This window comes from Panthera uncia, unplaced genomic scaffold (assembly GCF_023721935.1).
Source record: "Panthera uncia isolate 11264 unplaced genomic scaffold, Puncia_PCG_1.0 HiC_scaffold_1238, whole genome shotgun sequence".
Lineage (NCBI taxonomy): Eukaryota > Metazoa > Chordata > Mammalia > Carnivora > Felidae > Panthera > Panthera uncia.
In genome coordinates this window covers 1-24,760 of record NW_026057852.1, presented here as the reverse complement: position 1 = coordinate 24,760, position 24,760 = coordinate 1, and the positions used below count along the sequence as shown (strand labels likewise).

Genomic DNA, 24,760 nt, shown 5'->3' with positions numbered 1-24,760 from the left:
TGGGATCCATTCTGATAGAGGTGGCCCAATTTGAGGAAGGGAGGTCCAGAATGAAAGACAGATCCAGTCTGTAGAGGAGGCCCAGTCTGAGGGGGGAGGCCCAGTATGGATATGGGATCCAGTCTGATAGCGGAGGCCCAATCTGATGGGGTGAGGCCAGAATGAAGGTGGGATCCAGTCTGATAGAGAAGCCCAGTCTGATGGGGGAGGCCAGTATGAAGGTGGGATCCAGTCTGACAGAGGAGGCCCAGTGAGCGGGAGCCCAGAATGAAGGTGGGATCCAGTCTGATACAGGAGTCCCAGTCTGGGGGGGGAGGCCCAGTATGAATGTAGGATCCAGTCTGATAGAGGAGGCCCATTCTCATGGGGGGAAGCCAGAATGAAGCTGGGATCCAGTCTGACATGGGAGGCACAGTCTGAGGGGGGAGGTCCAGAATGAAAGTGGGATCCAGTCTGATACAGGAGGCCCAGTGGGGGGGCAGGCCAGAATGAAGGTGGGATCCAGTCTCACGTGGGTGGCCCAGTCTGAGGGGGGAGGCCCAGTATGAATGTGGGATCCAGTGTGATAGAGTAGGCCCAGTCTGAGGGAGAGGCCAGAATGAAGGTGGGATCAAGTCTGATAGGGGAGGTGCAGTCTGAGGGGGGAGGCCCAGTATGAATGTGGGATGCAGTCTGATAGAGGAGGCCCAGTCTGAGGCGGGAGGGAGCCTCAGAATGAAAGTGGGATCCAGTCTGACAGAAGCCCAGTCTGAGAGGGGAGGTCAGAATGAAGGTGTGATCCTGTCTGACAGAGGAGGCCCAGTGAGGGGGGAGCCCAGAATGAAGGTGGAATCCAGTCTGATAGAGGAGGCCCAGTCTGAAGGGGGGAGGCCAGAATGAAGGTGGGATGCAGTCTGTCGGGTGAGGCCAAGTCTGAGAGGGGAAGCCCAGTATGAATATGGGAAACAGTCTAATAGAGGAGGCCCATTCTGAGGGGGGGAGGTCCAGAATGAATGTGGGATCCAGTCTGACAAAGGAGGCCAAGTCTGAAGGTGGGAGCCAGTGACAGGGTAGGCACAGTGTGAGGAATGAAGGTGCCCGCCAGTTTGTCAGAGGAGACCTGGTCTGAGGGAGGCCCACTATGAAGATGGGAAGCTGTCTGACAGAGGAGGCCTGGTCTGAGGGGGGAGGTCCAGAATAAAAGTGGGATCCAGTCTGATAGAGGAGGCCCAGTCTCAGGAGGGAGGCCCAAAATGAAATTGGGATCCAGTCTCACAGAGTAGGCCCAGTCTGAAAACAGAGGCCTAGTGAGGTTGCTAGTCAGTCTGACAGAGGAGGTCCCATCCTAGTGGGGAGGCCAGAATGAAGGTGGGCAACAGTCTGACAGAGGAAGCCAGAGGAAGTCTGAACACAGGAGGCCCAGCATGAAGGTGGGATCCAGTCTGACAGAGGAGACCCAGTCTGATGGGGGAGGAACAGAATGAAGGTTCCAGCCAGTCTGATGGAGGAGGCCCAGTCTGAGGGAGGCCCAGTGTAAGGTGTGGTCCAACCCGGAGGGGTGGCCCAGGAACCTGCCCTCACGGCTGGCCCCCTCAGGCAGCGACATGGTGGAGGCGGAGCGCAGCGGGATCCCCATCGTGACCTCCCCCTACCAGATCCACTTCACCAAGACGTCCAAGTTCTTCAAACCAGGCATGCCCTTTGACCTCATGGTGAGACCCGGGGTGGGGCTGCCTCCCCCACCCTTCCCCTGAGCATCAGCCACGCCTCTGGGTCTACCTGAACCTGCCCCTGCACTGCACCCGCAGGTGTTCGTGACGAACCCCGACGGCTCCCCAGCACGCAACGTCCCTGTGGAGACCCAGGACTCCAGTGCACGGTCCTTGACCCAGGTCGACGGCGTGGCCAAGCTGATCATCAACACACCCAACAAACCGGTGCCCCTGCCCATCACTGTGAGTCCTCGCCCACCTGTAGCCCTACACTCAGGCGATAGGGGACTGGATTTGCATGGAGGGAATCTGTCCTCTGCCACAGTCATCCGCCACGTGAGGAGTGGGGTCCTTTTATTGTATCAGGGGATCCTGCCATTCACATAGAGTGTTCTCATCTGCATAGAGGGGATCTTATCTGCACCAGCAGTCTGGCCATCTGCATAGGTATATTATTATAAGGATCCTGTGATTACATCTGACCCACCTGGATAATCCAAAGCAGACTCCCCATCCTCAGACCCTTAATCCCATTTGCACAGTCCCTCTGGCCAGGGAAGGTACCGTATTCCCAGGTCCCAGGGATTAGGATGTGGACATCTTTGGGGGGCCAGAATTCATCCCCCTTTCCTCACCCAGGTAATCACTAGGAAGGACGGTATCCTGGAGTCACGACAGGCCACAAGCAGTATGCTCGCCCAACCCTACAAAATCATGGGCAGCTGCAGCAACTACCTCCATCTGTCTGTACCTCGCGTGGAGCTCAAGCCAGGGGAAGATCTCAATGTGAACATCCACCTGCGAATTGACCCCACCACCACCAAGCAGAAGGATGTCTACTACTACACCTACCTGGTCCGTGCCCTCCTAGGATCCCCAGACCCTCCTCCTTACTTCTACAGCACCCCCAGTCCAGGGCCACCCCCGCGCCCCGACCTTGCTGATTCTTCCTTACGCCAACCTGTCTCCCCCAGGTCATGAACAAAGGGAAGCTGTTGAAGGTGGGTCGACAGAAGCGTGAGCTCGGCCAGGATGTGGTCGCATTGCCCCTGACCATCACTGAGGACTTCATTCCTTCCTTCCGCCTGGTGGTTTACTACACCTGCCTTAACAGCAATGGCCAGAGGGAGGTGGTGGCTGATTCCGTGTGGGTGGATGTCAAGGACTCCTGTGTGGGCAAGGTAAGCTTCCGGAGCCTTCCTCTGCACCCATCTTGGCACCCCCGCCTGGCCAGTGCTCGCTCCGTCTCTGCCTCTCTCCAGCCTTCTGGGTGGGCTCCCCAACCGAGGCCCATCTTCTCCTTTTCCAGCTCCTTCTCTCCCCACCTCTGTTTCAGCCTCAGTATCTCCCTCCCTGCTGGCCTTTCCACCTTCAGTCTGTCTGTCTCCACCGTTGCCCCTTCCTGACCAGCACAGCACGGACACTGCCCTGGGCTGACTGCTGATGGAGACCCAGCCTGGCAGGGCTGACCCCTCACTCCTACCTCTGTGCACACCCCCCCCCCCCAACAGCTGGTGGTGAAAGGTGGCAGGAAGGAAGAGAGGGTTCACCTACCTGGCCAGCAGATGACCCTCAAGATCGAGGGGGACCACGGGGCCCGAGTGGGGCTCGTGGTGGTGGACAAGGGCGTGTTCGTGCTGAACAAGAAGAATAAGTTAACTCAAAGCAAGGTGAGCCCCGTACCGCTGGGGTGTGGCGGAAGCAAAGGGGTGGCGTGGGGCTGAGGCGCGGGTGGCGCTTAGAAGGGAACCGGAAGTGGGGTTAGGCGTGGGCGGGACGGAGGCTGGGACGGACACAGACTTGGCGCGGAAGTGAAGGCTGCGGGTGGGAGCTTAGATGGAGAAGTCCGCGCTGGGGGTGGTTGGTGGAGGCTGTGCACACACCTCTGAGAGGGGTCTGAGACCAGAATGCAGGGGCGGTCGGACATGTCAGCCTGGTGACCCCTGCCCTCCCGCAGATCTGGAACGTGGTAGAGAAGGCTGACATCGGCTGCACCGCAGGCAGCGGGAAGGACTATGCCGGCGTCTTCACGGACGCAGGGCTGGCCTTCCAGACCAACACAAACCTGCAGACCCCGGATAGGACAGGTGAGGGCCAGGGAGGGGTGGGGCCTCCACCCCAGATGCTGAGAGCAGGTGGAGGGCACTGTTCTGAGGTCCTCACATGCTGAGAGCAGGTGGGGGCCCTGGGTTCAAGTCCTGCCCCAGCCCCCACCTAGTGAATCACTGCCTGCTGAGCCTCAGTTTCCTCATCTGTCAAATGGGAACAACAACTCATGGCTCCCTCACGGCTACTAAGAGGAGGACATCGGGGACCCTCAGTTGACGCTTAACCCATCTTGTTCGCGTGTGCCCTCCACTCAGATCCCGAGTGCCCCAAACCAGCTACCCGGCGCCGCCGCTCAGTGATGCTCATGGAGAAGAGGATGGACAAAGGTGGGGGCCCCCCACCTCCCCCCAAACCCTGCCCATCCGGGATCCAGCCCAGGAGGGAGGAGGGCAGGGCCCGGCCCTGGGGACGTCCTACCCGTGGTCCGCCCTGAGCTCCTCCTGCTTTGAGGTCCCGGCTGAGGCCCTGACAGGTGTCGTGTCCCCACAGTGGGTCAGTACCCAAAGCAGCTGCGCAAGTGCTGTGAACATGGCATGCGGGAGAACCCCATGAAGTTCTCGTGCGAGCGCAGGGCCCGGTTCATCCAGCACGAGGCCTCCTGCGTGAAGGCCTTCCTGGACTGTTGCAAATACATCACCCAGCTGAGGCTCAACCACACCCGTAGTGCCCACCTGGGATTGGCCCGGAGTGAGTCCACTTGCCTGTGGCTGGCCAGAGCGGGGAGGGCCTGGACTGAAGGGAGTAGGCTCGGTCAGAGGGGGGCAGGCCTGGTTTGAAGGAGGAGGCCAGCCAGAGTGGGGAAGCTCTGTGAGAGATGGGATGGCCTGGTCTGAGGGAAGAGGCCCAGGCCAGAGTGGGAAAGTTTGATCAGAGGGGGTAGGGCCTGATCTGAGGGAGGAGGGCAGCCAGAGTGGGGAGACTGGGTGAGAGCAGCCAGGACCTGTCTGAGGGAGAAGAACCTATCTGAATGGGGGAAGGTGCCTGTTTGGGTGGAAGGATGCCTGTGTCTGAGGGGGGAGGAGGGCCTGTCTGAAATGCGTTTTTAGCCTGCCTTTACCAAGAAAACTCATTTATGTTGCTTTCCAAAGAGGTGCCTAACTCAATGCCTAACAACATCTGTTGATTTGTTTTCATTCATTCATTCTTTCATTCACTCACTCATTCATTCATTCACTCATTCATTCATTCAGTTCTGGATAAGACAAAACATGTGCACACTTGAAACTTTACATCTCGGGCCAAATAAATCTTAAGCCAAGACAAATTTCTCTTCCAAGAAGCCCATTGAAAGCAGAACCAGAGTGGTCCCCACCACAAGGCGGCCCTGACAGAACTGGTGGGAATCCTACCTGCCATTTGCTCAGAGCCTTTGAGCCCAGTGAGGCCTGCTGTCTGCTTTTTAAAAATGCTTTTTGATGTGTCTTATGTAGAGAAAGTCCTTTCTGCTAGTATGGGTGCAGTGGAAACCAAGCCCACAGAGAGCCCCCCGCACCACGGGCAGCATGGCCCCTGTCGTGAGGGTCCCCCTGGCAGATTCCCTCTCGGCCCACCCTGTCCAGATTGCTCTTTTTAACCCCTGTGTGCAGAGTGGTGCTTGCTGCACTGACCCTTCTCACTGGCCCTTTGAACACTTCTTCTGCACATCCCATCGTTTTCACGGGGAACCAGAAACTGTGTCGTCCAAATTGGGCTCTGAGAACAAAGGCCGGTGTGAGCGACTCTTGAAACCGAGGGAAGTTACCTTATCAACCACAGGATGAAAACTCACAAAACAGAACCCCTTTGCTTAAAAACTAAGGAAGATGGGGAAACGCCATAGCGGCAGGCTGCCCGATCCAAGCAAACATAATCATTTTTTTTTTTAATCTTTAGACTCTCAAGCAGAAAAAGGAGAAATGGGCATAAAAACCTTTTATCCCTCCGAATCATTTGAGGCCGCACCATTGAGGCCCCTAATTAGCTCCGTGTGGAATTTCTAGAAGCAAAGATATTCTGCCACAAAACCTCAGCACAGTCATCAGAATTAGGACGTTAATGTTGACTTGTTACCACCACCAAAACCTCCAACCCCGTTCAAGCTGGCCAGTGGTTTCCCTTTGGTTTGGTCTGGTCTGGTTTGGTTTGGATCCTTTATAGGAAAAGGATCTGTGCAGGAGCAGACGTCGTATTTACTGGTGGGGTCTTCGTAGTGTCCTTGGATCCGCTCAACCCCTGGCAGCACAGCCGTCTTGAGTGACTTTCACGTCCGGCTATTTGGGGGGCTGTCCCACGGTTTGGGTTGGCTCCTTGCTTCCTCGTAATGACATCCAGGTTTTGCATTTGGGGGCAGCACTGTCACAGGAGAGACACTATGGATTCTCCGTGCATCATGTCGGGAGCCCAAAGACATTGATTTGTCCCATTGTTGGTGCTGTGAGTCTTGATCACGTGATTAAGGCGCTGTCTGCTGGGTCTCTCCACTGTAAAGTTCCTCCTTATTCCTGGATAGTCCATTTCTAAACCTCTTTCTGCTATCAGATCAGGGCAAAATTTAAGCCAAGGGAAAATTTCCCCCAAATCAATTTTTATGTAGCCTGTATGACAGCAGGTATGGATCCTTATATGGTAACACATACTTTTCATGTACACTCATATTTTTATTTTTTATTTTATTAATTTATTTATTATTATATTTATATTTATTTATTTATTTTATTTATTTATTTTTGCTTAGAAATGTGCAGTCACCTCCTAAAGGCAGACATCACCAAAGGGGACACATATTTCTAAATTCTTTTAGCTGGAAGGCTAGCACACCCTCTACCATCACCCCCCAAAAAACACACAAAGATTCCCAACACACAAGAGTAAAGGGCTGAATCTTCAGTCTGTGCAAATTATTCTAATCTAGGCTTGGTGCCTTCTGCTCCAGTGACCTATAGACTTTCTTTCTCAAAGAGGAAATTTAGACAAAATATCTGATCTACTGGAATATGGCTTACACACACTCAGGTGTTTTCTCCCCCAGCCTTGTGTAATTTCTTTCTTTCTTTTTTTTTAATTTATTGCCAATGCGTATAGTCTTGGCTTCAGGAGCAGATTCCGATGATTCATCACTTACATACAACCCCAGTGCTTATCCCAAGTGTCCTCCTCAATGCCCATCACCCATTTTCCCCACTCCCCCATATCCTATTCCCGTCAACCCTCAGTCTGTTCTCTGTGTTTATGAGTCTCTTATGATTTTTCTCCCTCTCTCTTTGTATCTAATTTTTCCTTCCCTCCCACTATGGTCTTCTGTTAAGTTTCTGAAATTCCACATATGAGTGACATCATATGATATCTGCTTTTCTCTGACTGACTTATTTCACTTAGCATAATACCCTCCAGATCCATCCACGTTGTTGCAAATGGCCAGATATCCTTCTTTTCCATCACCAAGTAGTATTCCATTCTCTGTATATATAGCCATTCATCAGTTGATGGACATTTGAGCTCTTTCCATAATTTGGCTATTGTTGAAATGCTACTATAACCACTGGAGTACATGTGCCCCTACGAATCAGCACCCGTGTGCCCTTTAGGATAAATTTCTAGTAGTGCTATTGCTGGGCCATAGGGTAAATCTAATTTTGATTTTTTGAGGGACCTCCACACTGTTTTCCAGAGTGGCTACACCAGTTTGTATTCCCACCAACAGTGCAAGAGGGTTCCCCTTTCTCCACATCCTCACCAACATCTGTTGTTTCCTGAGTTGTTACTTTTAGCCACTCTGACCAGTGTGAGGGGGTATCTCAATGTGTTTTTGGTTTGTATTTCCCTGATGATGAGTGATGTCGAGCATCTTGTCATGTGCCTGTTTACCATCTGGATGTCTTCTTTGTAAAAGTGCCTATTCATGTTTCTGCCCATTTCTTCACTGGATTATTTGTTTTCTGGGTGTTGAGTTTGGTAAGTTGTTTATAGATTTTGTATACTAACTAACCCTTTATCCGTTATGTCGTTTGCAAATATCTTCTCCCATTCCATCGGTTACCTTTTAGTTTTGTTGACTGTTTCCTGTGCTGTGCAGAAACTTTTTACCTTGATGAGGTCCCAAATAGTCTGCTTTTGATTTTATTTCCCTTGCCTTCAGAGACACAAGTAAGAAGTTGCTGTGGCCAAGGTCAGAGAGGTTGCTGCCAGTTTTCTCCTGTAGGATCTTGATGGTTTCCTGTCTCACACTTAGGTCTTTCATCCATTTTCAATTTATTTTTGTGTATGGTGTAAGAAAGTGGTCCAGGTTCATTCTTCTGCATGTTGCTGTCCAGTTCTCCCAGCACCATTTGCTAAAGAGACTGTCTTTTTTCCATTGGATATTCTTTCCTGCTTTGTCGAAGATTAGTTGGCCATACATTTGTGGGTCCATTTCTGGGTTCTTTATTCTGTTCCATTGGTCTATGTGTCTTTTTTTTTGTGCCAATACCATGCTGTCTTGATGATTACAGCTGTAATACAGACTAAAGTCCGGGATTGTGATGCCTCCAGCTTTGGTTTTCTTTTCAACATTACTTTGGCTATCTGGGGTCTTTTGTGGTTTCATAAAAATCTTAGGATTGTTTGTTCTAGCTCTGTGAAGAATGCTGGTGCTATTTTCATTGGGGTTTCAGTGAATGTGTAGATCACTTTGGGGAGTATCGACATTTTAACAATACTTATTCTTCCAATCCATGAGCATGGAATGTTTTTCCATTTCTTTGTGTCTTCTTCTGTTTCTTTCATAAACTTTCCATAGTTTTCAGTGTACAGATCTTTTACCTCCTTGGTTAGGTTTATTCCTAGGTATTTGGTGGTTCTTTGTGCAATTGTAAATGGGATTGATTACTTGATATAGTTTTCTGTTTCTTATTTGTGTCTAGAAATACAGCCGACTTCTGTACAATGATTTTGTATCCTGTGACCTTGCTGAATTCATGGATCAGTTCCAGCAGTTTTTGGTGGAGTCTTTTCGGTTTCCAAGTAGAGTATCCTTTCATCTGTGAAGAGTGAAAGTTTGACACTTCTCTCAATTTTGGTGCCTTTTATTTTGTTTTCTTGTCTGATTGCTGAGGTTACTACTTCCAGTGACACCAGTGGTAAAAGGGGACAACCCTGTCGTGTTCCTGATCTCAGTGGCAAAGCTCTCAGTTTTTCCCCATTGATGATGATATTAGTTGTGGCCTTTCATATATGGCTTTGATGATGTTAAGGCATGTCCCTTCTATCCTGACTTTCTTGAGGGTTTTTTAAAGAAAGGATGCTGTTTTTGTCAAATGCTTTTTCTGCATCTATTGACAGGATCCTATGGTTTTTATCCGTTCTTCTATTAATGTGATGTATCATGTTGATTGATTTGCAAATATTGAACCAGCCCTGCAGTCCAGGAATGAATCCCACTTGATTATGTTGAGGAATTCTTTTAATATACTGTTGAATTTGATTTGCTAATATCTTGTTGAGAATTTTTACATCCATTTTCATCAGGTATATTGGCCTGTAATTCTCCTTTTTAGTGGGGTCTTTGGTTTGTGATCAAGGTAATGCTGGCTTCAAAGAATGAGTGTGTGGGGTGCCTGGGTGGCTCAGTCGGTTAAGCGTCCGACTTCAACTCAGGTCACGATCTCACGGTCTGTGAGTTCGAGCCCTGCGTCGGGCTCTGGGCTGATGGCTCAGAGCCTGGAGCCTGCTTCGGATTCTGTGTCTCCCTCTCTCTCTGACCCTCCCCCGTTCATGCTCTGTCTCTCTCTGTGTCAAAAATAAATAAACGTTAAAAAAAATTAAAAAAAAAAAAGAATGAGCGTGGAAGCTTTCCTTCCATTTCTATCTTTTTGGAGCAGCTTGTGAATGATAGGTATTAACTCTGCTTTAAATGTCTGGTAGAATTCTCCTGGGAAGTCATCTGGCCCAGGACTCTTATTTGTTGGGAGATTTTTGATAACTGATTCAATTTCTTCACTGGTTATGGGTCCGTTCAAATTTTCTATTTCTTCCCTTTGGAGTTTTGGTAGTGCATGGGTGTCTAGGAATTTGTCCATTTCTTACAGGTTGTCCAGTTTGTTGGCATATAATTTTTCATTGTATTCTCAAATAATTTTTGTATTTCAGCGGTGTTTACTGTGATCTCTCCTCTTTCCTTTGTGATTTTATCTGTTCCCAACCAGATTTTCTCTTTGAGAAATCTGGCTAGGAGGTTATCAATTTTGTTTATTCTTTCAAAATACCAGCTCCTAGATTCATTTATCTGTTCTGTTTTTTGGATTCTATATTGTTTATTTCTGCTCTAATCTTTATTAATTCTCTTCTTCTGGCTTTGGGCTTGTTTTTTTTTTTTTTTTCTTTTTCTTTTTGCTGCTGTCTTTCTAGTTCCTTTGGTTGTGAGGGTAGTTTCTGTATTTGGAATCTTTCTTGCTTCTTGAGAAAGGCCTGAAATCCAATGTATTGTCCTCTTAGAACTACCTTTGCTGCACCTCAAAGGGTTTTGACTTTCATGTTTTCATTTTCATTCCCTTCCATATGTTTTTAAATTCCTCCTTTAATTTCCTGAATTACCCATTCATTCTTTAGTAGGGTTTTATTTAACCTCCATGTATTTGGGGGCTTTCCAAAATTTTCTTGTGGTTGATTTCAAGTTTCATAGCGTGGTGATCTGAAAATATGCATGGTATGATTTCAATCTCTTTATACTTGTTGAGGGCTGATTTGTGTCCCAGTAAGTGATCTCTTCTGGAGAAAGTTCCATGTGCCCTCAAGAAGAATGTGTATTCTACTTTTGGATGAAAAGTTCTGAATACATCTGTTAAGTCCATCTGTCATTCTGAGCCATTGTTTCCTTATTGATTTTCTGATTATATGATCTGTCCATTGCGGTAAATGGAGTATTAAAGTACCCTACAATCACAGTATTATTATGTATACATTCATTTATGTTTGTGATTGATTTATATATTTGGGTGCTACACACTGGGGGCTTAAACATTTATAATTATTAACTCTTCTTGATGGATACGCCTCTCAATTATGATATAATGCCCTTCTTCATCTCTTGTTATAGACTTTGTTTTAAAATCTAATTTGTCTGGTATAAATATGGCTACTCCAGCTATCTTTTGATGTCCAATAGCATGATAGATGGTTCTCCATCCCCTCACTCTCAATCTGCAGGTGTTCTCAGGTCTAAAATGAGTTTCTTGTAGGCAACATATAGATGGATCTTATTTTTTTTTTATCCATTCTGATACCCTGTGTCTTTTGATTGGGGCATTTAGTCCATTTACATTCAGAGTGGTTATTGAAAGATATGGATTTACTGCCATTGTGTTATCTGCAGGTTTTGTGCTTATGGTGATGTCTCTGGTCCCTTGTAGTCATTGCTGCTTTCCACTCACAGAGTCCCCCATACGCTCTCCTGCAGGGCTGGTTTAGTGGTCACAAACTCCTTCAGTTTTTGTTTGTCTGGGAAAGCCTTTATCTCTCCTTCTATTCTGAATGGCAGCCTTCCTGGATGAAGGATTCTTGGCTGCCTATTTTTTGCTATTCAGCACATTGAATGTTTCCTGCCACTCGCTTCTGGCCTGCCAAGTTTCAGTGGACAGGTCTGCTACTACCCTTATGTGTCTACCCTTGTAGGTTAAGGCCCGTTTTTCCCTAGCTGCTTTCATAATTCTCTCTTTATCTTTGTATTTTGCAGTTTCACTATGATTATGTCATTTTTTGTTGATTTTGAAGGGAGTTCTCTGTGCCTCTAGCACTTGGATGCCTGTTTCCTTCCCCAGATGAAGGAAGTTCTCAGCTATAATTTGTTCACATAAACCTTCTGCCCCTTTCCTTCTCTCTTCTTCTTCCAGAACTCCTATGATACGGTTATTATTTCATTTCACAGAATCACTTAGGTCTCTAAATCTCCCCTCATGGTCTAGTAATTTCCTTGCCCTCCTTTTTTTCAGCTTCATCATTTTCCATAATTTTGTCTTCTATTTCACTTATTCTCTCTTCGACTTCTTCCATCCTTGCTGTCACTGCAGCTGGGTTATTTTGCATCTCATTTACAACATTTCTTAATTCACCTTGATTATTTCATAGGTCTTTGATCTCTTCAGCAATAGATTCTTTGCTGTCTTCTATACTTTTTTCAAGCCCAGCTATCAGTCTTATGACGGTTTTTCTAAATTATTGTTCAGATATATTGTTTAGATCTGTTTTGAGAAGTTCTCTGGCTGTCATTTCATCCTGGAATTTCTTTTGAGGAGAATTCTTGCATTTCATCATTTTGTCTAGGTTTCTGATTTTTACACATTTTAATAGCTTGTTATGTGTCCTGCACCTGTGAGTCCTACTATATTAAGAATAGGTCATACACTGCCCAGGTCCTGGGACTTCCAGAAGTGTTTGTGGAGTGTGATCATGCACTCTGTTGCATATTTGGCTGTTCTATCCCACTGCTCATGGTGGTGATGGTTTGGACCTTCCACCAGGTGTGTTTTCATTTGTTCATTGAAGGAACCCTGGAAAAAGGAAAGGTGAGAGGAGCCTTATTCCCATACAAAGAGAAAAATGAAAGGGGCATAAAAAAAAGGTCAGGAAGAAAATCAAATAAACTATAAAGTTTATTAACTATAAAGTTAATCCAGAGATGTGTAGAGATAAGTATCTCTGGGGACAGTGGAGAAATGGGTGTGTTCTAAACCCAGATTTGTCTCCTCCTCACCTGTGCCTCCCAGGTGACTTGGATGAGGATATAATCCCGGAAGAGGAAATCATTTCCCGAAGCCAGTTCCCTGAGAGCTGGCTGTGGCGCATAGAGGAACTCACTGAACCTGAGAAAGATGGGTAAGGCTGAGACACCCCCCCACCTTAACCCCCCCACCCCCAGGCCAGCTGCTATAGCGACCCCATCTGGACCACTTCGTTTGCATGCACCCATGCCTCTCTTTTCTGGAATCACTGGGCAACCCCACAACCCAGCCTAGAAAAAAAATCAAGAGTCAGGCTCCCTCTGTGTGCCCAGCCCCCACTCCTCCCTCCAACCTGCCCCTTGGGGCCCCTCCACACCAGCTCTCCCCCCAGGCCCCTGACACCTGCCTCTTTTTAATACCCCCACTTCGCCTCCATCCAGAATCTCCACAAAGACCATGAATATATTTTTGAAAGACTCCATCACCACCTGGGAGATTCTGGCGGTGAGCTTGTCGAACAAGAAAGGTGAGAGAAGGTGGTGGCCCCATGCTCACGAGTCAGGGATCCCAGGGCCATTGGGCATTTTCTCATCCCATCCAGAGAGATCCCTGTTTCTTGGTGGCTGACACACTGCTCCCAGGTGACAAGTGAGGGTGTCAGATCCTGCTCTGTGGGTGACGAGTCAGCGCTTTTTGTAAATAGATTTTCTTTCGAGAGCAGTTTTAGGTTGGCAGCAAAATTGAGGGGAAGGTACAGAGAGTTCCCACATACATCCAGTCTACCCACCCCCGACGTACACAGTCTCCCCCGCGCAGACGTGCACTATCAGCATCCCTCACCAGCATGGCGTATTCGTGACACTGACACGCCTGTCGTCACCCCAAGTTCATCATTGACATGAGCGTTCACTCTCAGTGTTGTACGATCTACAGGTTTGGACACAGATATAAGGACATATGTCTACCATTGCACTATCATACAGAATAATTTGCAATAACAAACACGCTTAAGGGGTGGTGTTGACAGGGTGATGGGTAAATCCATTAAGAAAATATGAAAGAGGAAGCAGGATGAAATGTATGATTGGAACATCCGTGGTCGGATTGTGAAACCTGGCAAAAAAAAGAAAAAAGAAGAAAAGAAAGGTAACCAGGAGGCTGGGGACCTGACACAGGGAGCTGGGGGCCCTGGCCTAATAGGGGTGGTCTCGGGCAGGCCTGGGAGCAAGGTGAGGAGAGGGAGGCGATAACTTTAAGCCCAGATGAGTAATATGTTCTTGCGATCATTTTGAAAACAAAATGTGAATGCAAAAAAATATATATATAATAATCCATGATGAACAAAATGTCTCCATTGTAAATAGAAGCCACTGGGGCACCTGGGTGGCTTACGTGGGTTAAGTGTCTGACTTCGGCTCAGGTCATGATCTTGCAGTTTGTGAATTTAAGCCCCGCATCAGGCTCTCTGCTGACAGCTCAGAGCCTGGAGCGTGCTTCAGAGTCTGTGTCTTCCTCTCACTCTGCCCCTCCCCTGTTCCCGCTTAGTCTCTCTCTCTCTCTCTCTCTCTCTCTCTTTCAAGAAGGTATGTTAAAACTCACGAAGGGAAGTATGAATATCTCTTTCATGCCACACCAACGTGTTTAATAATTTTGTTTTGTTACCATTTATAATACATTACACATCATTATCACTTCCCTTTCCTGGCTTCAAGATGTTCAAAACCTGCGTCTTTGCTTGTCTTGTTTTAACTGAGGGGACTGAAACTGGCAGTTTCTCCTGACCGAGGGAGGGTGGTGCATGCATTCATGGGGCACATACTTTTCCTTTCGTCTGGAGCTCCAGTAACAGCTCAGCACACTTCTGGTTGGTGGCCCCCGCCCATGTTTCAGATCAGAGCATCTTCCTATCTCCTTGTTGTCCCTGTTTGCATATAGAGGGCCTGCGTGAGGTTTCCTTGAAATAAGAAAGGTTCTTGCAGCTTGAAAAGAGAAAGTTGAAAGGCACAGTTTAGATCCCTGCTTCTGAAAGCCTGCTCCCTGAACCACTAGCAATCTGGCAAAGGTGCTTTCCCTGGGGGGTTGTAGAAATTCAGAATCTTGGACCCTACTCCTGACCTGCTGAATCAGAACCTGCATTTAACATGACCCGCGGGCAGGGAGTGGGGAGTTGTGTGTGTCTAGAGGTTGGGGAAGGCCTGTCCTGCACCAGGGTCTCTGCACCTCATCACTGATGTTGTTCAGGGCTGGGTGGTTCTCTGTGGAAGGTTCTCTGCAATATCGGATGTTGAGCAGCATTCGCGGCCTCTACCTACAAGACTTCAGGAGCACCCCCACCCCCGTTGTAACATGTCCCCAAAATATCCCCAGAAGTTGCCCAATGCCCCCTGGGAGTGATGGGGGCAGCATCTTAAAGGGCCCTATGGTTTTTCTATTCTGCTCTCTGTACCCTTGTGACATCTTCTCAATACTGTTGTCTTACCAGGTACGATTATATTTTTGAGCTTATTTATTTATTTTGAGAGAGAGAGAGGCAGTATGTTTGAGGGAGGGGAAGATAGAGGCAGAGAGAGAGAATCCCAAGCAGGCTCTGCACTATCAGCTGTACAGGGCCCAATGCAGGGCTCGAACTCATGAACCATGAGATCATGACCTTGAGCTGAGAACAAGAGTCAGATGTGTAACCGACTGAACCACTCAGGTGCCCTGGTTGATATTTTTTTAATTAATGGGTTTTCTTAATTTTTTTAAATATTTATTTGTTTTTGAGACAGAGACAGAGTGCGAGCGGGGGTGGCGAGGAGCAGAGAGAAGGAGACACAGAACCTGAAGCAGGCTTCAGGCTCTGAGCTGTCAGCACAGAGCCCGACATGGGGCTCAAACCCACAAACTGTGAGATCATGACCTGAGCCGAAGTCGGACGCTCAACCGACTGAGCCACCCAGGGGCCCCTAATTAATGGGTTTTCTTAAACAATTTAGGTTTACAGAAACAACTGAGAATTACCACTCACTCCTCAATTCCCCCCAATTCCCGTCTCTAACCCTTTTTTGCATTAGGTGGTACCTTTGCCAAAATCTCTGGGACAACACTGATACATCATCATCAACTGCAGTCAAAAGCTAGGGTTCCCTTTCAGTGATGTACCTTCCGTGGGTTTGGACAAACATGTAGCTGTCCTTCCAGGGTCACGGAGAGTAGGCGTTTCTCTGCCTCAAACATAACACGGATGGTGTGTCAGAGGTCACTCTGTGTGTGGTTCTCTCTCGCTCCTTCCAGCTTGTTTAAGGGAAAAGCTAAGTCTGGTGCAAGGATGTCCTCATCTCCTCTGTAGGTCTTGACTGACTTGCATTAGCAAGGAGAGAGCAGGTCTGCTTTCTGCAGGCACGTGAGCTGGCCAGTATTTAAGAAAACAAAACCGTTTTGTTTCCCTGGAGGTAGCCTCCTGTTTGTGGTGCAAAAGCTGGTTTTTCACCCATCAGAGTAAATTAAATCTGGCTTTAAGAATGTGAAAACAGGGTCTGCTGGCTGGCTCAGTTGGAAAAGCCTGTGACTCCTGATCTTGGGATTGTGAGTTCAAGCCCCACATTGGGTGTAGAAATGACCAAAGATAAATAATAAAAATGTAAAAACGAGGGGCACCTGGGTGGTTCAGTTGGTTAAATGTCCGACTTCGGCTCAGGTCATGATCTTGTGGTTCATGAGTTCAGGCTCTGCATCAGGCTCTGTGCCGACAACTCAGAGCCTGGAAGCTGCTTCAGATTCTGTGTCTCCCCCTCTCTCTGCCCCTCCCCCGCTTGCACTCTGTCTCTGTCTCTGAAAAATAAACTTTAAAAAAATGTAAAAATGAATAGCAGATAAGAAATGGTAAATAGCTCCCATGAGTATAACAGATCCCCCGAGGATGGGGGGTTAAGGATGATTAATAATGACCCAAGGTTAGGAAATAATGATTTTGTTCAAGCCTCTATTGTTCCTCACTTCTGAAAAATAACCAAAAAATATATATATTAAATTTTAAGATTTCTTTTTTTAATTAACTCTGTTCAATTGTTTACTTATTTTAGAGAAAGAGAGAGCGAGAGAGACAGGGAGAAAGAGAATCCCAAGCACACTCCCTGCCATCAGCTCAGAGCCTGACACCAGGCTCAAATTCAGGAACTGAGAGATTATGACCCAAGCAGATATCAAGCATCAGACAATTAACTGACTGAGACACACAGTTCCCCAAATTTTAATCATTTCTTGGTGTAACATTATTTTTATTTATTTTTTTAGTGTAACATTTTTAATATGATAATGCTTTTGCAAATTCTGTTTGCATCAACCCTTTGCTTGAATATAACCTAGTAGCTGTTGAATCACAAATTTACCATCACTTTTGCAGTCATTTTCACTGCCTGTAGATCAGCACTGTCCACCAGAAATACGATGCAAGCTGCATGTCATTTTAAATTTTCTGGGAGCCCCATAAAAAAAGAGGAGGTGAAATCAATTTTATCATACATTTTCTGTAACCAAATATCTCCACAATGTTATTCTTGCAACTTGTGGTAAATACGTTGAAAAAATATGCTGAAAAATATGTTTAAAAAAGCCCACCATCACGCTAATGATAATGTTATAATAATCATCTATTGATATTTAAGAGTAACCTATTAATATCTCGAAATTGTGAATGATGCATTTACTTCATCATACTAAGCCTTTGATGTACCATATATTTTATACTTGCAGAACATTTCAATGAGGGTGCTACCATTTTTCTTTTTTAAGATTTTAATTTTATTTGTAAGTCATCTCCACACCCCATGTGAGCTTGAACTCACGGCCCCAGATCAAGAATCACACCCACCACTGACTGAGCCAGTCAGTGGAAAGGCACCCCTAGCCTTTCATTGGAAATACTTTGATCTGTATTGTAGGATTTGCAAAATGTACAGCTGAAAAGGTAGGTTGGCATATGCAAATTGTTCCAAACATGTGTTAAAAAGTTTTCTGAGTTAGCCACATTCCAAGTGCCCAGGAACCAGAGAGAGCTCAGGCTACCATTTTGGAGAGCCCAGGTATGGACCCTTCGGGTGTGCTCGAGCCCTTCCCCCTGCACACCTACCTGTGAGTAAAACTACAAGAAGAAAATGGAAACCGTACATGAGAGTGACTCCCAGCTGCCACCACTATTGGTAACGTGTCACCTGTGCAATTGTTTAGCCCCTGGGCTTGCACAAACACAGGCTGAGCTTGACACAGCTCCTGCAGTGAGGGGTAAGCACTGAGAGCCTGTCCACCTCCTTCCCTTGACACTCCACTCCTGGGCAGGGATCTGCGTGGCTGACCCCTATGAGGTCACGGTGATGCAAGACTTCTTCATCGACCTGCGGCTACCCTACTCTGTCGTGCGCAATGAGCAAGTGGAGATCCGAGCCGTGCTCTACAATTACCAGGATGTTGGGGAGCTCAAGGTGGGTTCCCGGGGGGGTGGGGGCAGAGGAATGATGGAGAGCTTGGATGGTTGGGGGAGGTGGCCATGGCACCTGTCCCCCTGACTGATATTCTCTCCCTGGCAGGTGCGGGTGGAATTGCTCTACAACCCAGCCTTCTGCAGCCTGGCCACCGCCAAGAAGCGCTACCAGCAGATTCTGAAAATCCCAGCCAAGTCCTCAATGGCTGTGCCTTTTGTCGTCGTGCCTCTGAAGGTCGGTCTACATGAGGTGGAGGTCAAGGCTGCGGTCTACAATCGTTTCATCATGGATGGTGTCAAGAAACCCTTGAAGGTCGTGGTGAGTCCTTGGGGCACCTGCAGTCCCTTGTCCTTTGGGAGAGGCTCCTGTCTCCCCATGCTGTCAACCCAGGTTGGAGACACTGACTCTGAGACACCAAGAGTGTCCAGTGTCCAGCTTAGGATGCTTGGGAGTCCTACAAGTTCGGAAGCAAGGCCAGGATTAGGGTGAGTAAGTGCGAAACACTTACGTTTTCACTCTTTCCTAGTGATGAACATTCTCAAATATAATAGGAGATCAAGTCTTCAATAAAAATAAAAGCCTCATATCATCTTTCCTTAATATTTCCAAGCAAAATGTGAGATCATAAGAGCAACAGTGTTTTAATGCAATATTGTAAGGAATCAAAATTAATGCCAAAAAATCCATGATACACAAAAGATCAAAATTTTAAATAGAGACAGTGCCAAGTCAAACCACAATACGAGCCTGAAGCTAAAGGACAAATGAAGGCCCCCATCTACGTGTCTTTATTTAATGGTTGAAATTGTTTAGTGGTTAATTTTCCCCCGAAATGTTAAAGTCATTGAAAAAATATTGAAACGCTGAAAAGCAAATGCTTTAAAACTGACATTGTTATTTTACAGTGACACGTCTTATTTATACCGAAGCCAGAATTTATTATATTTTTCTTTCCTGACTTTAATGGAACCAAACTCATATTTTTTAGAGTCTATTTTCTTAAAAAAAATTTGTTTATGCTTATTTATTTTTGAGAAAGACAGAGCATGAGCAGGAGAGGGGGAGAAAGAGAAGGAGACAAAGGATCTGAAGCAAGATCCAGGCTCTAAGCTCTGAGCTGTCACCACTGAGCCCGATGCAAGGTTCAGACTCACCAACCATGAAATCATGATCTGAAGGCAGAGACTTAACCAACTAAGCCACCCAGGCGACCCAAGATTTTATTTTTAAGTAATCCGATGTGGAACTTGAACTTACAACCCCAAGATCAAGAGTCCCATGCTTTTCCACCAAGCCCCACAGGCACCCCCAGGAGCACAATCTTAATTATCCCTTTAACAGGGGTCCCAGTGTGGCACCAATGGGAAGAAACCCCAGAGGGCGCCGGAGCCTGCACAAGGCTCCCCAGAGCCAGTGTGTCCACAACTCCCAATTCTGCACCCTCTGATGCTGGTAGCTTGAAATCTACTGTGGCAGGGATGTTCGCAGGATGGAAACTGCCAGTGCCACAAATCAGGATCTTTTCTTCCTGGGGAGATGGCTACCAAATGTTTACCAGCATGCCACGGAGGAGACTGGGTCTCCAAAGGAAAATGTGTGCATTAGTACCAGCTTCAAGGAGAATGTGTGATGGAAGGGCACAAACAGCAGCAGTCCAGCATGGAAGGAGAGCTTCACTTGGGACACTGATAATAAGATAGCCCCTAGTTTAACTGAGCGCTTACTAAGTGCCAGGCATTGTACTCAGCACTTCTTTTATTTTAAGGACATTTGAGAGGCAGTGGGGGTAAACTGACTCCCAGTCACAGAACTAGGATGGGTGATGCCATCGTGCCCAGGCCCTGCTGATCAGCTGTGTCTGTTCTTTTATTCACCTGACTTCCCCCTCCCCCATCCCATCCCAACACTGTTCAGCCTGAAGGGATCAGAGTCGACAAAACTGTGGCCGTTCACACACTGGATCCAGAAAACCGGGGCCAAAGTGAGTCATCCACAGCAGAAGGGTGAGACCTGGGGGTGGGGGGTAGGGGATGAATCAGGGCCTTGTGGGAGAGGGTGACGCCATGGGTCCCTCCCATTCCACTGGCAGACGGAGTGCAGCGAGAGGAGGTCCACGCCGCAGACCTCAGTGACCAGGTACCAGACACAGATTCAGAGACCAGGATCCTCCTGCAAGGTGAGCTGCCACTGACCCTCGCCCAGGAAGGCACAGCTCTGGAGAAGGGGACCTAATTTCTCCGAATTCTGGGTGTATATACCACCGTGCGTCCCCTGCCTCCACTACAGCTAGAACAGCAGGCCACCTCCCTGATCTGTTTTATAGAGGGTTCCAGGCAGTATTTAGTTCAGCAAATAGCCTTTGCTGATAGAGAAGCTTAAATGAGAAACAGTATAGTTCAAGAGCAGGAAATTCTGGAACTAATTGCCTGAGTTGGACGACTGGAGCCAGAAGGGAAAAGAAGTTCCTGGAAAAGCACCTTGTAACCTGTAAGCTGTAAGGTTTTGGGGAGAGACCCTTGGTTTTCTCATCTGTGATGGGGTGAATAATAGTACCTATATCAAAGGCTTGTTGAGAGGATTAAATGAGATACTGTCTGATGTTTCTCTAGAACAGCGCCTGGCAACAGCATGAAGCATGATCTAAGTATTGGTGACGATTGTTCTGGAATTAATTTGCCACTTGTAACAAGAGGCTCAGGGAGCAGATTTCTGTGAAGCATAAGACCCCCTTCCCTACAAATGTAGACACCCTCCCCACTCCCCTACCCCCGCCTCCTACTTCCTACCATCACGTCCCCTCAGCCCCCAACTGCCCCTGACCTCTTTGGCACTGGCTGCCTGGAGCCTGGGATCGCTGGGGACAGCCCCGACCCTTCTCACCCCACCCCATGGTGGGTGAGTTGCTTGAGCCCTGTCCTCCCGCCCGGTTGCAGGGACCCCGGTGGCTCAGTTGACTGAGGATGCCATTGACGCCGAGCGACTGAAAAACCTCATCGTGATCCCCTCGGGCTGTGGGGAGCAGAACATGAAAAGCATGACGCCCACGGTCATTGCCGTCCATTACCTGGACCAAACGGACCAGTGGGAGAAGTTGGGACCCACAAAGAGAAAGGAAGCCTTGCAGCTCATCGAAAAGGGTGGGTCTGCCTGGGAGACCCTCTCTGCTCCAGCCACCTCCAGAGCAGGGTCCTCCCTGAGACCCAGGCCCCTTTCCAGGCCACGCCCTTCCTCTAAGCTCCTCCCCTTTCAGGATCCCTTCTTTTCAAAGACCTCCCCTGACCATTGCCCTCTCTGAGACCCTGGGCCCCTCTGAGCCCTCTAGAACTCCCTGTCTCACTGAGGCCCCCTTGCCCTGAACCCCCTTGAGATCCTTCGTCTCTCTGAACCCCTCTCCTCTGAGAACTCCTTCCCCTTTTAGAAGTCCCTTCTGCTCTCCCAGACTTCCCTGCTCAGCCCTGAGCCCCCTCATTCCTCCCTGAACCCCTGTCTCGCCCCCCTCAGAGAATCCTTGTCCCCTGAGCCCCTCCACTCAGCCCCTGCTCCTCTGGAGACACTTCTGGCTTCCCTGCAGGGTACTCCCAGCAGCTGGCCTACAGACAGGACAATTCGGCCTATGCGGCCTACCTGGACAGGAAGCCCAGCACCTGGTGAGCGGTTCTGGCACCCCACTGAGCAGGTCCACCTGGGGTGTTCCAGCCAGGTGTCGCCCGAACACGCTGTGCTATGGACCCTCAGCCCACAGAGATGAGGCGCCCACCTTGAGCTGCCACGTGGCCTGTGGACATTAAGCGCCCCCTGTGGCTAGGCTGGCGCCTGACTTGGGTGGAGAAGCTGGGCCAGCTTGTAGGCCCCGCCCCTCTCTGCTCATTGGTTTCCTGGAATGGCAGTCTCTGGATCCCGGAGGCGATTGGCTGACGCTTTGTGCCGCCCACAGGCTGACAGCCTACGTGGTCAAGGTCTTCTCTCTGGCTTCCAACCTCATTGCCATTCAGGCCGATGTCATCTGCGGGGCGGTCAAATGGCTGATCCTTCACAGGCAGAATCCCGACGGGGTCTTCCGGGAAGATGCGCCCGTAATGTCCCAAGCAATGACTGTAAGAAGCATGGGTTTCGGGCAAGCTGGGGGAGGGACGACTGGAGTCACAGGATAGACAGGAGAAAGGCTACCCCTCAGCTGAGAGTGTCACTTTCCCAATGCAAAGACCAGAGACCTTCAGAGGCTAGTGCAACACCGAAGTCCCTCCCCCTTCACTCTGAAAATATAGAACCCTTCCCAGCTGTGGTTCTCCAAATGTGGTCCCCAGGCCAGTAGCTGCATAATCACCTTCAAACTTGTTAGAAAAGTATGATCTCAATATAGACTTGAGATGCAGGAATCAGAAACTTCAGGAGTAGGGCCTAGGAATCACAGTTGCTACAACACCCCCTCCCCATGCCATGAGGTGCTGATGCATTCATAAGGTGGAGAATCACTGCCTTAGCCTGACATTTCAGATTTCCAATCTCACACCATCCCCCTACCCCCATCACATGCCATCTGTACTGCAAGGAGCTTTGCTCTAGCCAGCCACAGGGCCTTTGCACATGCTGTTCTCACTGTCTGGCATGCCAACCCTGGTCATCCTACAGGGAAATCTTTCCTGATCTCCACAACTGAGTCACACTCCCACTGTCCATTCTCAATGCCACATCCACTTTTCCTCCTGCACAGCAGTCATCAATTTGTAATGATATATCTACTGGTGAGCCAATTGGTTCATGTCTGTCTCCCCTACTAGATGGGGAGCACTTTGGGGGTTGGGGCCAGTGTCTAGTTCTTGCCCACCATCTTATCCACAGCACCAGCAAGAATTGCTGAATCAATGAATACTGAAAAGTGTGGCCCACCTAGGGAGATACTGATGAGAGATTCAACCCTGCCTTGACCTGCTGACCCTACAAGAGGTTTGGTCAGCATGTGGGGACACAGTGGTCATACTATCCTTGTTTCTTGCTTCCCATTCTAGGGTGGCTACCAGGAGAATGAGGAGAAGGATGTGTCCCTCACAGCCTTTGTTCTCATTGCACTGGAAGAGGCTAAAGATATTTGCAAGCAAAGGGTCAATGTAAGTGTCTGCCACCCTCTCCGTCTCCCCTCCCTACCCACGGCACATCCACCTTGGAGGGTGGGTGTTGCATTAGGGTGATTCCCGGTCCTCCCAGTGCAATAGCAGCCACCACAGCAGCCATAATGCCCATAAAACCATAATAATTCCCAGCATTTTTTGAGCATTTAACTAAGATGCTCATCTAGGTGCTGCACATGCTAAGTCCTGTAATCCTTCTAAGAGTTCGAGACGTAGGCTACTCTTCTTATCCCCAGGTTACAGAGGAGAAAACTAAGACAGAAAGAGATCAAAGAATGGGTCCTTTCTGCCTGCTTTACCCTGTCCAGAGAGTGTCAGCCAATTTCAACAAAAGCCCCCTCAGCCTGCTTTCCCCATCACTGCTACATGATCAGTGCAGCATACCTTGCTGCTTCCCTGAAGAAAAGGCACAACCCAGACCCAAGAACACATCAAGGCTACTCTCTTAGTTCAGGAGATCTTTTAGGAAATTTTCCAAGGGGCCCATGCCCCCAAAAAGGAAATGATTACAAATATTGGCTCACGGCTGTCTCTTTTTCCTCTGGTTTTGGTTCTGAAGCAGCGAAGCTTAGAAAGACGGACTCCCCAGAGTCTCTGCAATTACTCCCTCTGCTTTGTCCTGGGGTTTGAGAGTGGTTTGTTTGACCTTAGCTTGCCAAGTTAGAGAGCCCAGGATTTTGCCTCAGACAGCTGCCCCTCCCTTCATCGGACTCAAGATAGAGGGGACAGGGCTGTTGACTTGAGGGCCTCAGAGGGACCCAGGCCGTTCTGGGCCCAATAATTCCTCTCTCCCTGCCACCCAGCCTGCCCAGCAGAACTTGGCTGCCTTCCTTGGGGAAATAGCCAGACCAAACCTAGAGCTTTCAGATTCCCATAGGGTAAATTCTGATTGGCCCACCCGGGGTCAGGTGGTCATACCTGGGCCAATCAGCTGAGGGCAGGAAGTAGGTCTTACTGGGCAAATATGGCTGCTTACACTGTGGCCGAGTGAATGAAAGACCGAAGTTTCTGCAAAAGTTAAGAGTAGATGGAGGGCAGGCAGCTGGCAGGGAAAGGATTAGTTTCTTCTGCAAGGCACCAACATTTTCTTCTACAAAATGGCAACACTATGCCTGAGTATAGCATAGGCTGTAGACCCAGATTACTGGGACGCAGATTACTGGGAAGAGTGTGCTGAGATCAGTCTGTGAAAGCCAACCGTTAAACTTCCAGGAATTTCACAAGCTAGTTGTTAAACACAATCATTCTTTTCAAGCAAATTATGTAAACTGGCTTTAGACTAAACACTAATCATTAAAAGCAAAGGTAAGAAACGCTCAAAACTCATCACTTCCTGATTGTTTTATTACTTTCCCTCATTATCTATGACAAATCTATCCATCTCGGGGTTATGTACCTATAAGGTGGAAATGCTATCTAATTCTGTGCTACTGCCCCCCTCCCCCCAACTCTGCATTCACTGACTCCACATAGTTTGAATTTGGCCACGGTAATATTTACACCAAGAAAGTTGGCGAACACTGCACATCATGGCTTCCTCCTTCCATCATCTCTCTGGGTCTCAATCTTGTCATTCGTGCAGTAGAGATGATGATGAAAATAATGCCAACCCCATGGGATCCTGAAGTTCAGCGATTGCCTGTGTGACTGCCATATAGTAAGTGTTAGCTGTGAAGCTGATGATTAGAGAAGAGGTTTCCCAGTGG

General features: G+C 48.2%; 1 protein-coding gene across 1 annotated transcript; it reads left to right on the top strand.

Annotated features, from left to right (window-relative positions):
- Positions 1-1,468: 1,468 nt before the first annotated feature.
- Positions 1,469-24,748, top strand: LOC125916839 (complement C3-like). Its single transcript, XM_049623103.1, has 18 exons — positions 1,469-1,691; positions 1,788-1,934; positions 2,331-2,546; positions 2,666-2,872; positions 3,203-3,361; positions 3,649-3,778; positions 4,055-4,126; positions 4,290-4,487; positions 12,515-12,623; positions 12,910-12,995; positions 17,786-17,928; positions 18,034-18,246; positions 19,843-19,909; positions 20,018-20,104; positions 20,862-21,065; positions 21,500-21,575; positions 21,863-22,022; positions 22,935-24,748. Exons 1-18 carry the CDS (start codon positions 1,584-1,586, stop codon positions 23,112-23,114), a joined length of 2,562 nt encoding a protein of 853 aa, XP_049479060.1. The 5' UTR covers positions 1,469-1,583; the 3' UTR covers positions 23,115-24,748.
- The last annotated feature ends 12 nt before the right edge of the window (positions 24,749-24,760 follow it).

Bases quoted from the DNA above. Each gene is read 5' to 3' on its own strand.
- LOC125916839 (XM_049623103.1), top strand. From the start codon at position 1,584: ATGGTGGAGGCGGAGCGCAGCGGGATCCCCATCGTGACCTCCCCCTAC. The intron at 17,929-18,033 runs GTGGGTTCCCGG...TCTCCCTGGCAG, and splicing joins AGGATGTTGGGGAGCTCAAG to GTGCGGGTGGAATTGCTCTA. The intron at 21,066-21,499 runs GTGGGTCTGCCT...GCTTCCCTGCAG, and splicing joins CTTGCAGCTCATCGAAAAGG to GGTACTCCCAGCAGCTGGCC.